The following is a 17,382-nucleotide window of genomic DNA, read 5'->3' on the forward strand; positions in this document are numbered from 1 at the left end:
GAATACAGAATCAACCCCTTCAGTGCTAAGTTTCAAGAAGTTTGGTGAATAGGATAGAAACAATATTTTTCTGATTGTTTGCAGTGGAATAGATCTGCACAAGAAGAAAGTGAAACTAAATGTGAGGAGGAAGGGGCTGACAGTCTAAGTTTCTGAAAATATATATATTTTGTTTAGCCAAATTAGTTAACAAACATGGATGTTTGTTTAAGCAAATAACATACCGTATTTGCCGGCGTATAAGACGACCCCCTACTTTTCCTGCTAAAATGTAGTGTTTGGGCTATACTCGCCGTATAAGACTACCCCTCTTCCAATGCAAAACAGTGGGAGGAATAGTGCCCCATCGTCGGCGTCAGTGGGGGGTGGAATAGTGCCCCATCGTCGGCGTCAGTGGGGGGGGGGGGGGGGGGGAATAGTGCCCCATCGTCGGCGTCAGTGGGGGGGGGGAATAGTGCCCCATCGTCGGCGTCAGTGGGGGGGGGGGGGGGGATAGTGCCCCATCGTCGGCGTCAGTGGGGGGGGGGGGGGGGGAATAGTGCCCCATCGTCGGCGTCAGTGGGGGGGGGGGAATAGTGCCCCATCGTCGGCGTCAGTGGGGGGGGGGAATAGTGCCCCATCGTCGGCGTCAGTGGGGGGGGGGGAATAGTGCCCCATCGTCGGCGTCAGTGGGGGGGGGGAATAGTGCCCCATCGTCGGCGTCAGTGGGGGGGGGGGGGGAATAGTGCCCCATCGTCGGCGTCAGTGGGGGGGGGAATAGTGCCCCATCGTCGGCGTCAGTGGGGGGGGGAATAGTGCCCCATCGTCGGCGTCAGTGGGGGGGGGGGGGGGATAGTGCCCCATCGTCGGCGTCAGTGGGGGGGGGGGGGGATAGTGCCCCATCGTCGGCGTCAGTGGGGGGGGGGGGGGGATAGTGCCCCATCGTCGGCGTCAGTGGGGGGGGGGGGTGAATAGTGCCCCATCGTCGGCGTCAGTGGGGGGGGGGGGAATAGTGCCCCATCGTCGGCGTCAGTGGGGGGGGGGAATAGTGCCCCATCGTCGGCGTCAGTGGGGGGGGGAATAGTGCCCCATCGTCGGCGTCAGTGGGGGGGGGAATAGTGCCCCATCGTCGGCGTCAGTGGGGGGGGGGGGGGGATAGTGCCCCATCGTCGGCGTCAGTGGGGGGGGGGGGGGGATAGTGCCCCATCGTCGGCGTCAGTGGGGGGGGGGGGGGGAATAGTGCCCCATCGTCGGCGTCAGTGGGGGGGGGGGGGGAATAGTGCCCCATCGTCGGCGTCAGTGGGGGGGGGGAATAGTGCCCCATCGTCGGCGTCAGTGGGGGGGGGGAATAGTGCCCCATCGTCGGCGTCAGTGGGGGGGGGAATAGTGCCCCATCGTCGGCGTCAGTGGGGGGGGGGGGGGGGAATAGTGCCCCATCGTCGGCGTCAGTGGGGGGGGGGGGGGGAATAGTGCCCCATCGTCGGCGTCAGTGGGGGGGGGGGGGGGAATAGTGCCCCATCGTCGGCGTCAGTGGGGGGGGGGGGGGAATAGTGCCCCATCGTCGGCGGCAGTGGGGGGGGGGGGGGGGAATAGTGCCCCATCGTCGGCGGCAGTGGGGGGGGGGGAATAGTGCCCCATCGTCGGCGTCAGTGGGGGGGGGGGAATAGTGCCCCATCGTCGGCGTCAGTGGGGGGGGGGGAATAGTGCCCCATCGTCGGCGTCAGTGGGGGGGGGGGAATAGTGCCCCATCGTCGGCGTCAGTGGGGGGGGGGGAATAGTGCCCCATCGTCGGCGTCAGTGGGGGGGGGGGAATAGTGCCCCATCGTCGGCGTCAGTGGGGGGGGGGGAATAGTGCCCCATCGTCGGCGTCAGTGGGGGGGGGGGGAATAGTGCCCCATCGTCGGCGTCAGTGGGGGGGGGGGGAATAGTGCCCCATCGTCGGCGTCAGTGGGGGGGGGGGGAATAGTGCCCCATCGTTGGCGTCAGTGGGGGGGGGGGGAATAGTGCCCCATCGTTGGCGTCAGTGGGGGGGGGGGGAATAGTGCCCCATCGTTGGCGTCAGTGGGGGGGGGGGGAATAGTGCCCCATCGTTGGTGTCAGTGGGGGGGGGGGAATAGTGCCCCATCGTTGGTGTCAGTGGGGGGGGGGGGGGAATAGTGCCCCATCGTTGGTGTCAGTGGGGGGGGGGGGGAATAGTGCCCCATCGTTGGTGTCAGTGGGGGGGGGGGGGAATAGTGCCCCATCGTTGGTGTCAGTGGGGGGGGGGGAATAGTGCCCCATCGTTGGTGTCAGTGGGGGGGGGGGGATAGTGCCCCATCGTTGGTGTCAGTGGGGGGGGGGGAATAGTGCCCCATCGTTGGTGTCAGTGGGGGGGGGGGGAATAGTGCCCCATCGTTGGTGTCAGTGGGGGGGGGGGAATAGTGCCCCATCGTTGGTGTCAGTGGGGGGGGGGGGGGGGGGAGGAATAGTGCCCCATCGTTTGTGTCAGTGGGAGGAATAGTGCCCCATCATTGGTGTCAGTGGGAGGAATAGTGCTCCATCATTGGTATCAGTGACACCAATGATGGGGCACTATTCCTCCCACTGACACCAATTACACTTGCTGACCCTGTTCTAGTATGGTGCTGCTGCAGCCAGCATATGTGGTTGCAGCAGCACCTCTACACTGAAGACTTACCTGCTGCTCCTGCACTCGATTTTCGCGGGGCCGCTCGGCTCCGCCCCCTCACCGGTGATTGGCCGCCTGTGTGCCTTTCCTGAGCTACAGTTCTGGCGGCCAATCACCGGTGAGGAGGTGGAGCCGAGCAGCCGCCCGAACATCCAGTGGCCGAACTGAAGGAGCAGCCGCGCTTCCTGGACCGGATCGTCGTGGGACCGGAGCCAGGTAAGAAAAAGCCCCTGCCCACCCCTGTACTTAGTGTCCCTTCCGTTGGAAGGGGGGGGGGGCGGCGGCACCGCGCCACCCCCCTAAAAGTGTCAGTATGCCGTATACCGGCGTATAAGACGACCCCCGACTTCAGAGAAGATTTTCAAGGGGTAAAAAGTCGTCTTATACGCCGGCAAATACGGTATGCTGTAATGTTATTGTTTCAGTTGAATAAATCTATTTAAATTGTTATTATTAAGGTAATGATTATTTTTCTCCTTCCTAAGTACGACAGAAAAGTTGTCCAAATATGAATGATTAACCTATTAAACTGGGGATAAAAAAAACGAATATGAAAAGTTGTTATTCTAAAAATCTTCATCTACAGTACTTGCATATTAAAGTTATACCAGCATGAATTAGTTTATGTAGAAAACTGATTTAAATCAAGCCTTACTGACTAGTGATTTAAATCAGTTTGATTTAAATCAAATCCACCCTGTTCGTGGTTGATAAAAACTTCATATGTGGTTTTAAAAACTCATATTATACTGTATACTGTGTTGCTATAGATTACCTCTTGGTGAAAATTCTAGTTTCTAGCCTACGTCAATAACCCAAAGCAAGCATGCAGAAAGTGATATCAAAGTCTACAAATTGCATACTTGTTCCAGACATGGAAAGCGCTCAAGCAAGAAAAAGTCAGTTTTACAGCCAGGCAACTATGATTTTTCAGAAGATCAGCAAAGGGTGCCCCATATTTCTCTTATGACAAGTTTATTTTGAGTATCGGCCACTAAAATATTTTACATTCATCGGTCTGATAACAGAATTACATATTTCTTTATACCATATAGAGATCATAATGAATACTCACTTCCTTATCTTCTGTCCCTCTTCATTGTTTGGAAGGAAAAATTCAAAAGAACTGAAACTCTTCACAAGATCCCTGCGGTACTGCCCAACATTGAACACTGGAAAAAACAAAAATAAATAAATTCCCCTAGTAATTATTTTCCCTGTCAAGTAGAATACAGGCTTAGAAAAACAGCATTTTTGACTTGCTAGTAAAATCTGTTTCTTGGAGTACAGAACTCAGGTTCTTTGACCCTTTGGCACTGACCGCCTCCTGGCCCTTTAAGGGTTCTAAAAGGAAGGGAAGCAGAGACGGGCCATGTGACCGCTGTGATTGGCTCCCACATCATCAGAAAGCTCCTGATCGCAAGTATGCATTCGGAATTTACCGATCACCACCGGCTACCATGCTTGGAGTGCGCTCTCAGCACGGTAAGCACACACACACTATTTATTTTAGGAACTTACATAGCGCTGTCAATTTGCGCAGCGCTTTACATATATATTGTACATTCACATCAGTCCCTAACCCTCAGGGGGCGTACAATCTAAGCTCCCTAACTTACACTCATACATACTAGGGCCAATTTGGACAGGAATCAATTAACCTACCAGCATGTCTTTGGAGTGTGGGAGGAAACTAGAGTACCCAGAGGAAACCCAAGCAGGCACAGGGAGAACATGCAAACTCCAGGCAGGTGGTGACGTGGTTGGGATTCCAACCAACGACCCTAGTACTGCCAGGAGGAAGTGCTAACCATTTAGCCACTGTGCTGCCCAGTTATCAACCGAGTTGCAGTTCAGTGAGTGAAATACGTATTTGATCCCCTACCAACCAACAATAATTCTGGCTCCCACAGACTGGCTATGTGCTCATGTGGTACACAGATTAGCCCTGTCAATTTAAGAAGGTGCTCCTAACAATAACTCGTTATGTGTATAAAAAGACCATTCCACAGAATCTTTCTTCCATTCAAACCTCACCACCATGGGTAAATGACCGAAGAGCTGTCAAAAGACATCAAAAGACAAGACTGTTGACCCGTACAAGGCTGGAATGGGCTACAAGACCATCAGCAAGAAGCTTGGTGGGACGGAAAAACATCTGTTGGAGAGATTATTTGCAAAATGGAAGAAATACAAAATAACCATCCATAACCCTTGGTCTGGAGCTCCATGCAAGATTTCGCCTCATGGGGAAAGGATGAGCATGAAAAAAGTGGAGGTATCAGCCCAGAACTACACAGGAGGAACTTGTGAATGATCTCAGTGCAGTTGGGACCACAGTCACCAAACCAACCATTGGTAACAATACGTCGCCATGGACTGAAATCCTGCAGCGCCCGCAAGGTCCCCCTCCTCAAGAAGGCACATGTACAGGCCTGTCTGAAGTTTACCAATGAAATGATACATCTAAAATTATTCAGAGAAGAATTCAGAGAAAGTACTGTGGTGAGAGGAGACCAAAATTGAGTTCTTTGACGTTAACTAGACTCGCCATATTTGGAGGAAGAAAAATGCTGACTATGACCCCAAGAACACCATCCCTACAGTTAAGCATGGAGATGGAAACATTATGCTTTCAGGCCGTATCTCTGCTAAAAAAGGTACAAGCCGACTTTGCTGCATTGAGAGGCCAATTGACGGGGCCATGTATTGTAAAATCTTGGATGAGAACCTTCTTCCCTCAGCAGAACACTGAAGATGGGTCGTGGATGGGTCTTCCAGCATGACAATGATCCAAAACATACCACCAAAGCAACAAAGGAGTGGCTCAAGAAGAAGCACATTAAGGTTGTGGAGGGGCCTGGCCAGTCTCCAGACCTTAATCCTATATAAAATTTATAGAGGGAGCTGAAACTTCGAGTTGCCAAGCGACAGCCAAGAAACCTTAGGGATTTAGAGAAGATCCGCAAAGAAGATTGAACCAAAATCCCTCCTGAGATGTGTGCAAACCTGGTAACCAACTACAAGAAACGCCTTACCTCTGTGCTTGCCAACAATGGTTTCTCCAAGTACTAAGTCATGCTTTCTATGGTGATCAAATACTTCTTTTACTCACTGAACTGCAACTCTATTGATAACATTTGTATCATGTATTTTTTCAGAATTTTTGGATGATATTCTGTGACTGCCTCTATCATTTAAAATACACCTATGACATAAAAAAAAAAAAAAAAAAAAAAAGGGGGGGGGGGGGTGGGGGGGGGGGGGGTGGGGGGGGGGGGAAGATAGACCCTTCATTTCTCTTTCAGTTGGTAAACTTATAAAATCTGCAAGGGATCAAAATTATTTTCCCCACTGTGGCAGTAAAGCGGCCACTGGGCAGTAAAGCACATTCACTGATTGGCTGCATACATGTGTGCGGCCCGCATCAAGAGGTTAATCATTAGAATGGGCTATTTTAAGCTACCTTTGGGTGAGTGGACACTGGCAAAAAACAAGGCTGCAAGGACATCCTCCTATATAACCTCTCCTGCTCCCAACAAGCCGCAGTTTTGTAGCAAGCAATAGGACAAAACATGAGACCAGGGAAGGACCTGTGTCCCATACTGTACTCCAGGAACCAGATTTTTACTGTTAGGGCAAACATAACTTTTCCTGGTCGTACAGTCAGGAAACAGGCCTTTTATTCGTTATAAGAAGGATGTCCAAAAGCAGTCCAACTAAGGGGTCGACACCACGAAAAACCCCAAAAGATTCATGTAAACAAATGAGTCAAGAAAGCCTAATAGACTTCGACAGCAGGATGTAGTATTGTAATCCCAAAACTGGCTTCAGAGGAGGCCTGAATATCCACCTAGTAAAACTTAAAAATGTGTGAATGGCTGAGGCCATGGAAAAAAAAAAAAAAAAAAATCACAGAAAGAGACACAGATGCCTGCACTAACCAATCTGGTAGTGTGCCTTAAAGAATATGTAAACCCAGCATTTTTTATTCCTGATATACAGTCAGGTCCATAAATATTGGGACATCGACACAATTCTAACACTTTTGGCTTTATACACCACAATGGATTTGAAATGAAACGAACAAGATGTGCTTTAACTGCAGACTGTCAGCTTTAATTTGAGGGTATTTACATCCAAATCAGGTGAACGGTGTAGGAATTTCAACAGTTTGCATATGTGCCTCCCACTTGTTAAGGGACCAAAAGTAATGGGACAATTGGCTTCTCAGCTGTTCCATGGCCAGGTGTGTGTTATTCCCTCATTATCACAATTACAAGGAGCAGATAAAAGGTCCAGAGTTCATTTCAAGTGTGCTATTTGCATTTGGAATCTGTTGCTGTCAACTCTCATGATGAGATCCAAAGAGCTGGCACTATCAGTGAAGCAAGCCATCATTAGACTGAAAAAACAAAACAAACCCATCAGAGAGATAGCAAAAACATTAGGTGTGGCCAAAACAACTGTTTGGAACATTCGTAAAAAGAAGGAACGCACCGGTGAGCTCAGCAACACCAAAAGACCCGGAAGACCATGGAAAACAACTGTGGTGGATGACCGAAGAATTCTTTCCCTGGTGAAGAAAACACCCTTCACAACAGTTGGCCAGATCAAGAACACTCTCCAGGAGGTAGGTGTATGTGTGTCAAAGTCAACAATCAAGAGAAGACTTCACCAGAGTGAATACAGAGGGTTCACCACAAGGTGTAAACCATTGGTGAGCCTCAAAAAACAGGAAGGCCAGTTTATAGTTTGCCAAACGACATCTAAAAAAGCCTTCACAGTTCTGGAACAACATCCTATGGACAGATGAGACCAAGATCAACTTGTACCAGAGTGATGGGAAGAGAAGAGTATGGAGAAGGAAAGGAACTGCTCATGATCCTAAGCATACCACCTCATCAGTGAAGCATGGTGGTGGTGGTGTCATGGCGTGGGCATGTATGGCTGCCAATGGAACTGGTTCTCTTGTATTTATTGATGATGTGACTGCTGAAAAAAGCAGCAGGATGAATTCTGAAGTGTTTCGGGCAATATTATCTGCTCATATTCAGCCAAATGCTTCAGAACTCATTGGACGCTTCACAGTGCAGATGTACAATGACCCAAAGCATACTGCAAAAGCAACCAAAGAGTTTAAAAGGGAAAGAAGTGGAATGTTATGCAATGGCCAAGTCAGTCACCTGACCTGAATCCGATTGAGCATGCATTTCACTTGCTGAAGACAAAACTGAAGGGAAAATGCCCCAAGAACAAGCAGGAACTGAAGACAGTTGCAGTAGAGGCCTGGCAGAGCATCACCAGGTATGAAACCCAGCGTCTGGTGATGTCTATGCATTCCAGACTTCAGGCTGTAATGGATTGCAAAGGATTTGCAACCAAGTATTAAAAAGTGAAAGTTTGATTTATGATTATTATTCTGTCCCATTACTTTTGGTCCCTTAACAAGTGGGAGGCACATATGCAAACTGTTGTAATTCCTACACCGTTCACCTGATTTGGATGTAAATACCCTCAAATTAAAGCGGACAGTCTGCAGTTAAAGCACATCTTGTTCGTTTCATTTCAAATCCATTGTGGTGGTGTATAGAGCCAAAAATGTTAGAATTGTGTCAATGTCCCAATATTTATGGACCTGACTGAATGCCTGCTGTACTATGTACGAAAAAGGATCCTGTTCCCTTTATCTATAACAGCAGAGCGGATGCAGCAGTAACTGTTGGAGCTCCTTTATGTGCCTTTCATTTTATGCCCCTATGCGAGTGTTTTTTTATTTAATAAAATTGATTACCATAATGGTATTGCACTATTGGGTCACTTCTTTTCTAAAATCAGTCTGTGGTTCACATGAAGAGAAATTTAACCAGCAGGCCAGGAGACAAAGCCTGCCAGGAGGATTAGCTGATGATCTTATGCTTGATATTCAGTTCTTTAAAAGGGGAGGCATATAGATTTGGGGAGTATATGTCTGAAATGTGGAAAGTCACAGAGAATGTGTTGAGTACTTATGTTGTAGGTTATTCACAGGATACTGTACTTCTGGAAATTTCGAAAGATTTATGAACTTTCACAACTTTTTTATACATTGTTTTTCTTTTTTTTTTTTAATACTGATGAATGTGTGATTTTTTTTTTTTTTTTTAAATTGGAGGAATTTGATATTTATTTCTGTTGGTTTGAGAAAAGTATACCTTATGGCGCCGCTCCAAGTTATGGATGGAAGGAAAAAACACCCGAGCAGCAGGTTAGAAGAGGGGAGATTGAATCCGAGTGATTCCAGTGTCAGCCAATACAAGTGAAGGGATGGACGCTGCTCAAATAGACCTCAGGAGTCCAATGTTGACACCCTCTGACCCATTTCACCCTGCCCACTGGGGGCTTGGTCTCTGTGACAGACGGCATCAGAGGGCATGGCCAGTACAGTGGCTGATGCCATTCCCCAACATTGGACTCCTGGGGTCAGCTGAGCAGTGTCCATCCCTTATTTCTGTTGACTGTTATGAATTTTTCACAGAACACCTTATTAGTGATTTTGTATTTTACTACTTTTTTTTTTTACACACACACACACACACACACACACACACACACACACACACACACACACACACTGTTCCGTAGGTGTATATTATATTCACTATTACATTTCTGGGCATGTTAATGTGGCAGCATTGAAGTTTGCATCTACTTGCACCCTGCAAAAGAAGGGCTTTCAGGTGTGATGGTAGACTAGAGGTTGACAACTAGCCTTGAAGAAAGTAGGGATGACTGAATCTCAAAGGGACCCTGTCCCTCAGGACTGCTGTTTCAACATCCAAGCCATTAAAGCCAGACACTGCTCTCTCCTCTCCCTTGAAGCCGGCTGCTGGTAAGATCATGTGACTGGAGTGCTCCAAGAATAGGTAAGTATAAGCATCCTTCTACAGGGTAGGTAGCTTAAATCTGCTCCTACCTCCCTTCTAAATCCTATTCTTAGTTAGTTATAGCCAGCAATAGCCTGGAATGCAACTTTAAGCTAAAGAATCCTGTTTATGTGGACAGATACATCTGCCAAGCCATTCATGCAGATGCACAAGGTCATAGTTAAAAGGTTCTGCAAACCATAAAGTCATTTTCAGTCTGATGGGGGTCTGTGTATGGTCCCCAACACGCTGTTGAGGAGTCCACAGATCCAGAAGCTGCATGAGGAGCTGCAGTGGCTATGGTGCAGCATGAATCTTATTAGAAGCATCATCCTGGAAAGAAAGAGTGAGAGAAAGATAGATACCTACATAGAAGTAAAAAGACTCTCTCAAGGCACATAGCCTTGTAATGCAGAACATAGCATGCCTGAACTTATGGTCACATACTTTAGAGTTGCAAAACCCACGTAATTCTGCAATTTCTGCAGCCACTTTCAGCTAAGCCCCCCTGCCAACACCTCAGTGAGGCCATACTTTCCAAGAATGGAAGGGCAAATATGGTGTGACCAAGTGAGACTTCGGAAACTGAAGTCATAACTCCTTTTTACAGCTTTGCATTTTTTTTGCAGTTTTAAAATATTTAAAGTGATCAATAGATTTACTTTTAGAAAAGGATAAACGGTTACAACAAATATGGGAGCCGAGCTGCTGACTTGTCTTTGGAAGGTGCAACCTCAGAGTCTATATCCTTGCTTCGCCCTTTATTAAGTCACTGACACAGAACAAGCAAGGGAAGTGCTAGGACACCTGGCCACATACTTGCTCAATGATTAATTAAGTAATGAAGCATTGATAAACGCCCTTTAACACTCAAACCTGATTTTTACAGCATTCTCCTAACTCCTCAGACCCATGACGACAGAAAATTGTTATTACTGTTATACTGTATGTACACTGCTGAGAACAATAAGCCTTGTTTATCAAGGTGACTGAATTTTTTTTTTTTACTTCCTGTAGCCACCTAGCTTTAAAACTGTAATTTTTCAAGCAATACTTGGAATGAAAGTGATAATGTAAGTGCATGCTACAGAAAGTGCAGAGCAGTGCTGTCTCAGACACCAATAAATGACATCCAATGTCCCGAGGTAAGAAGTCAGCTGTAGTTTGCCAGATTCTGCTTTATGACTACGTTAAAACAACAAACAAAATTACAATCTAGATGTTACCCTTACCCTAAGGTTAAATTGCGTACAGGATTTTTCCATGTTGTATTACACAGAGTGTACACCTTTCTACAAATCAGTATTAGGGATATAAAACATGACAAGATAAAATAATATAAAAAAAAGGTATATAATAAAGATAAATACATTCCAGTGGATCGTATTCCAAGGATCATATAGCTCAGATCTTCTGACCAAAATAGAGTAACAACAGATAACCATCATAATAAGGATAGAACAATGTACAAAGTGAAGCAACTCTTGCTTTTAGTAAGTGAAGATTTGACAGGATGGTTTTGATTGCAAAATTCATACAACCCTTGCCCTTTGCACTGCCTTATTAACTTCTTGATTGGATTACCATGATGTAGACCAAGGGCTAAGGTAAAACTCACAGCTGTTGGTGCACCATGCTTGTTGACTTTGCATACTAGGTATTCAGTGTTGCAGCCACCCAATTATCCTCCCTCCCCAACACACCTCTCGGCTTCTCCTTGTTGTGCTGCTGGTTTCACAGCATATATGTGTGCTTGCTCAGCCCTTTGTTCTTTACTGAACTGAATCTCCATCCAAAGCACATAGAGGAGACATAAAAAAGGTCTTGAAAACCGTAATAAAATTGTTCTAAAACCACATAAATAAATCTGCTTTTTGGTTTGGAAAGTCAAATTGTCTCATTGGGAATTTAAACTCTACTTGTCAAAAAAATAAATTAAAAAAAATGGAGATATAGATTATAATATTATATATAAGTCCATCTATGAAATTTACTTGCTACTAAAAACATTCCACGGTCACATGTTAGGGGTATTATAACAAAGTGGAAGCAACTGGGAACAACAGCAACTCAGCCACAAAGTGGTAGGCCATGTAAAATGACAGAGTGGGGTCACTGCATGCTGAAGTGCACAGTGTGCAGAATTCACCAACTGTCTGCAGAGTCAATAGCTAAAGACCTTCAAACCTCATCTGGTCTTCAGATTAGCACAACAGTGCATAGAGAGCCTCATGGAATGGGTTTCCATGGCCGAGCAGCTGCATTCAAGCCTTACATCACCAAGTGCAATGCAAAGCATCTGATGCAGTGGTGTAAAGAACACTGCCACTGGACTCTAAAGTGTATGTGAAAGGAGGGAGCAGGAGAGGAGCAGTATACACAGTAAGGGAGCATGGTATACAGATAGGCGCCAGCTGTAGTTTCCGTGGTCTTAAGCGTGCAGCTCAAGACCATAACTTCATCTTACAGCATCTCTCCGTTTACCACTACTTGGAGCTTTTACCTGTGGCTCTATGATACTGCACAAGTAGCTTGGTAGATACTCTTCATCAAACATCCAGTATGAGCCATCTCTTCATTCATATATGGAAAGTCCTTTGCCTCAAAAGGTTGGTTATTGGACCTCCCAAATAGGACATGCCTTAATCAGATGCCCTTTGAGAGAGACCGCCTGTTCGGCTTTTGCTTGGATAAGTACATTAAGGAGATCACAGGGGATGAGAGAACCTCCAGCCCCCAGAAAAAAAAAGGCTTGTACTTCAGCAGTTAGACCACCTCCTCCTGAGAATAGAAAATATTCTGCTTGTCCTTCTCAGGCTTCCAGCTCCAAGTCTAAGTCTGGAACACATTTTTCTCCTCAACACTCTGTTTTGCTGTGGGTGTTCAGCATTACCAATTTACCACTATCCCTCTCCTTGTCAATGCTCCCCCTGGTTTTCACCAAGGTGCTTACCCCAGTTCTAGCTCTGCTCTGTTCTCAGGGGATACATATGGATAATCTCCTGCTAAATGATTAGTTCTCCCTATTCATGTCAACTATTGTCCAGTGAACAGTGCAAGGGTGCAGTAGACAGTCATGGAGGCAAACCAAAGGTTGCAGGGTAATCTTTTGTCCACTGGGTCCTTGAAACACAGAATTATACTCTACAGTGTGTCTCTCTCTCGCCCAGAGGAAGGCAAGGAGTCAACAGTTTGGATAGAGAACCCCCCCACAGATTAAAGGAGTCCAAGCTCATTGGACCCTTTGCTCCTATGATCTGCCACGTGAGGTGCAAAATGACCCAAAGAGGTACTTTAGACATTAGCTTCTGTGGAGAAGGAAAGGCAAAACTTTCTATGCCAGACACTATAGGCTGCTCAAGCCAGGAAAATGTCCATAGATTGCAGTTCTGTACTGCCAGAACAAGTTAGTCAGGTGCAAGATGAGTGGAGTGGGCCAGACCCCAGTCAAGGCCTTCACTCTCCATATTGGATGTCATTTAAGGGGTCTTCAGGGAAAGGGCTACACTGTCACCACATAATGGCCCTGGACCTCTAAAGCACAATGTGTCAAAATGAGTGCCGATGCAGGATCCAATACCCAAAGTGACTTTTCAGGCCAGCCCTGCATCCTCCTTAGTGGGGTCCGTGTACAGCCCCCAAGGATCAGCTGAGGAATGGACCGATCCTGAAGTTGCAGAAGGGAGGTAAGCATCTCTCAGTAAAAACCTGAGGCTAGCTGGGAAGTGTGTGTGTGTGTGTGAGATGAATGGGAAGCTCGCCCCATCCTCAAGTCTTTCTATTGAGACAGATCGCAGTGAACGGATTCATCCATTAAAAAAAAAAAAAAACAGGAACCCCCCCCCCCCCCAAAACTTATGTTTAGCCATCAAAAATGCCTAAGACTGCTGTCATCTTGGATAGGATGTCAGCAGCCTCAGTGCTGTTAATTGACACTAATTACTTTTTGCTCCTCCACTGGATGCTACATAAGAAAAAAAAAAAAAAAATTATGAACACACACCTTGATTTTTTATCTGTATTTTTTAAAAGGTGGCAATTTAAAGTGGTTGTAAATCTCAGACATAAAATATGAACAAAGCATATAGTGTGTACTTGTTTCAAGTCAGAGCACTAAGTGCCATTTATCTTTGCTGCCTGGTTCCTCGGCTATCTGCATTAGTCACGTGACAAATTTTCCCAACACCAAGAGTAAAAAAGCTCATAGGGGAGAGAGGTCCAGCACACAGCCTGTGATTGACATCCTCAGCTCTGTTCCTGTGTGTTGTCTGAAAGGGGTGTGCCCCTCCCCCCCAATCATCTCTTTACACCAAGCTCTATGGTATGTAATTTTAGCTACTCGCCCCCTGCTTTGTGCTTCTGCCAAAAATCCTTTTACGCTCAGTTCTTTACAAGGTTGTACAGGACAAATGGCTGCAGATAAACTTATACAACCTATGTAGGAGTATTTGTTTAATTTCTGTGTATCACCTGAGGCCAGTCAATTCCTGCGGGATGAACTGAAAGCACAAACAAGCTTATCCCCAAATAAGCTAATGTAAAGTAGATGAATAGAGGAAGACCTGTACATAGTTTAAATCAAGAAAGTGGCCTATGTGACAACCTCTTCTCCTTCCGCTCTTATGGTTTTCCAAAGTTAGCAGAAACCGTTAAGATATAGCATGTGCAGCACAAATGACCGTGTAGGTTTAGGAGAGTTAATGTACATATGTGAACATTTTTCAACATTTATTCCATATCCAATTAAACTGTACTTTTTGCTTGTATGTGTAGCAGGTTTTGAGAGTAGGTTTTCAATGTAGAGCTTGTAAAGCATCTTGCACAAATCTTCAACAAAAATCTGATTAACACCTACCTTTGGTTGGCACCCCAATCCAGTTCAAGTAGCGGGTGAGTTTCTTAGAGATATAAGTCTTGCCTCGTGCAGGGAGACCGACCATCACAATGACCGTAGGGCAATTGGTCATGCATACTGCCAGGACAGAAATAAATAAAATTAGCTTTAGGTTAAGATAGAAAAATGCATATGATGCGTATGGAAAATTAGTTAAAACATTAAAGCATGTCAGAGCTCTTTTTTTTTTTTTTTTTTTTTTTATTCATTTGACTTTTATTAGAAAGAAAAACATTTTTATTTCCAATTAAGAGAAAGACTAATTCAATCTCAGTTTGTCTACTTTAGAACAATATCATTTTACTCCCTTAAAACTAAACTGAGAACCACTGGCAGAAGAAAAAAAAACCCAGATAGCATTTGGGATGTAAAAGCGGCCACACTAGCATATTTACCATCCCCAAAACTAGTTGGTACCCTGTTGCGGTTTAGTGCCATGTTTGTGGCACCAAATAAGTCGCTGGTGTTTTATTTTTATTTTTTTCTCTACAGCTATGATATGTAAACTTTATATCCTCAGCTCAACCTAGCAAGGTTGTCCATAATAAAAAAAAGGACCAATTTTTTTTACAGAAAAAAACAAAAAAAAAATTAGGATTGCCAAATATTTTAACCAAATGCGGTACTAGCCTGCAATACCCCTTCATTACAAAGCCATTTTCAGCTTCAATCCAGTGAATGTGGCCAACAATTACCCAGTCATGAAACACTGTTCCCAAATAATATTTTGGTTTTTTTTTTATAGACAGAGCTTTCTTTTGGTTAAAATTTAATAACCACTGTTTTTTTTATTTAGAGCATATAAAGTCCAAAAACTCTAAATAAACGGTTTCCCTTACGGTTATAAAAAGTAAAAAAATTAAACCCCCAAAAATGACTCTTTGGAAAGCAGACACCCCAAGGTGAAATGTTTTGCCAAAGCAGTTTGGAAATATAGAAACGTGCTGGCAATGAAGTGGCTGAAATATGGAGTACACAGATAGGAAAGGTGGTGAAGGGGTTGAAGCAGTATTAAACTCAAAACCAAAAAGTTACCCATCAGGGGTACCTTCAGACACCACCACTTTCAGTCTGGGGTAGGAGTGCACACTAGCATATTTAGATACACTAAGAATTGGAAGACAAACAGGCAACACTTTATGGGCAGTTACAACAAACATTTTTTTCCTTTTGGGATAAAGGTTTTTTTACATAAATAAAAGCAGATCATTAAAAAGGCACCTGTCAGTGGTAAATGGTTTCTCTCAGCCCTCTAACCGCTACATATACAGGATAGCTTATTCTGTTGAAAAACAACAGACTTACTGGCCAGATCACCAGGTGAAAGTAAAAGAAAAAACGAATGCAGCCATCACATCCAAGAATTGGTAAGTTGCAATTCAATAAATGTTTTTGGGTTTAATACCGTTTTAATGTACAGATCACATGCAGTAAGAGGGTGGAGATGAAAGGGTTAATGTACAGGATAAGGGAGGTGAAGGAGTTAATATACAGACCACAGACAGCCTAAATTACTGGTGCTGCTGATCCCTTCAGTCCTAAAGCTTCATTGATAAAATGTCACTTCCTTCATTGTGACAGGAAGGGGAGGGCTCTCAGATGTAAACACAGCAGGTTCTGATTGGCTCTGCACTAAACAGCACTTCAGAAATACATGTTCACCACTCAGCTGTTTCTGAATATATGGCTGTAGTGACAAATCTCTGAATCCACTGAATGCTTGACATATGGATTTTATGGATGGTAACCTCGTATGTACTGTATGTTCCTGTGTACTGTATGCATTCACCATGAGCTCAGTTTGAACACATTTTACTTTAGTTTATACAATTTTACTAGTTAATACTAGTTCATGAAATAAAATGCCACAAAAAAGCAGCAGAATACTCCAACCAGGGTACAAAATTCAAAAATCAGCAGCTTATATATTAGTATCCAATCTGCCAGGCCCTTAAATACTTGGTTGGTAGGTTTAAGCCTGGGTTCACATACATGCGGTTTGGTAAATTGCATGTGATTCACACAGGAACCGCACCGCATTCCTGTGCAAATCACATGCGATTTGTTTGTGGTGCGACAGAGCCATACACAATGTATGGTTCCAAATAGCACCACACCACAAAAAGATGCAGGACCCTTTTTTTGGCCCACACTAGAATCAGATTGCATGGGTATTCATACCTATGTGATCTGAACATCGCACAACGTTTTGCAGACCGCTTTCGGGGTGTTAACATACACACCCGCATCGGTATGCATGAACTGGGTGCAATTCTGAAAGGGACATGTATGATGTCACTTCCAGGTCACCTGTCACTTTCCCTGGCTAGCACAGCCAAGAAGCAACGTATTGCAATGCAATACATTGAGTGTTGCCCAGAAAAGACATACCCTACCCCACATATACGCACTTACTAAAGCACACGGATATCTGTTTACTTGGTGCAACCTCGGCTTTTATATTTTACCAAAATTGTGAATAATTTATTGCGTATGATTACCATAAAATTAACTTTAGTGTGTTCTTGTGTGAAATCTTGCATTTCCTAGACCTCTGCAGTAATATAGTGTGACATTAAAAATTGGAACTACCACTATTTTATTCTCTCGGGTCTCTACTTTCAGAAAATATATAATGTTTGGGGGGGTTTGTGTAATCTTCAGGAATAAATACATTTTTAAACGTGAGGAAAAAAAAAAAATGCAAAAAAACAGCTCTGAAAGCTTAAGGGTTAAGATTCCTTGAAGAACAGGTATTTTTCTGTACTTGCATTCCTGACATATCAACTGGTGATTGTGTACTTTCAGTGTCTTTAAAGGAATAAGAAGACTTAAAAGTATAACTGAAGGCAATGCTTTTACTTTTGGATAGAGTGGATCAGTATTAGAACACCTGTCAAGTTTTTACTGCTGTCTGTGTACCTTCTCTATTCTGT

The 17,382-nt window shown here is 44.9% G+C and overlaps 1 protein-coding gene across 6 annotated transcripts in view; it reads right to left on the bottom strand.

Moving 5' to 3' along the window:
- LOC149458682 (6-phosphofructo-2-kinase/fructose-2,6-bisphosphatase 4-like) overlaps nt 1-17,382 on the bottom strand; it is a 147,184-nt gene that overhangs the window by 59,018 nt on the left and 70,784 nt on the right. For all 6 annotated transcript variants that reach the window (XM_089681970.1, XM_089681971.1, XM_089681972.1 and 3 more), the window contains 2 exons: nt 14,408-14,524; nt 3,723-3,819 (listed from right to left, as the gene is read on the bottom strand). In XM_089681970.1, the coding sequence (XP_089538096.1) occupies nt 3,723-3,819; nt 14,408-14,524 (214 nt within the window). The remainder of the gene's footprint in view (nt 1-3,722; nt 3,820-14,407; nt 14,525-17,382) is intronic.

Source organism: Staurois parvus, unplaced genomic scaffold (genome assembly GCF_062004578.1).
Source record: "Staurois parvus isolate SC_StPar_1 unplaced genomic scaffold, SC_StPar_1.0 ptg000282l, whole genome shotgun sequence".
Classification (NCBI taxonomy): Eukaryota; Metazoa; Chordata; class Amphibia; order Anura; family Ranidae; genus Staurois; species Staurois parvus.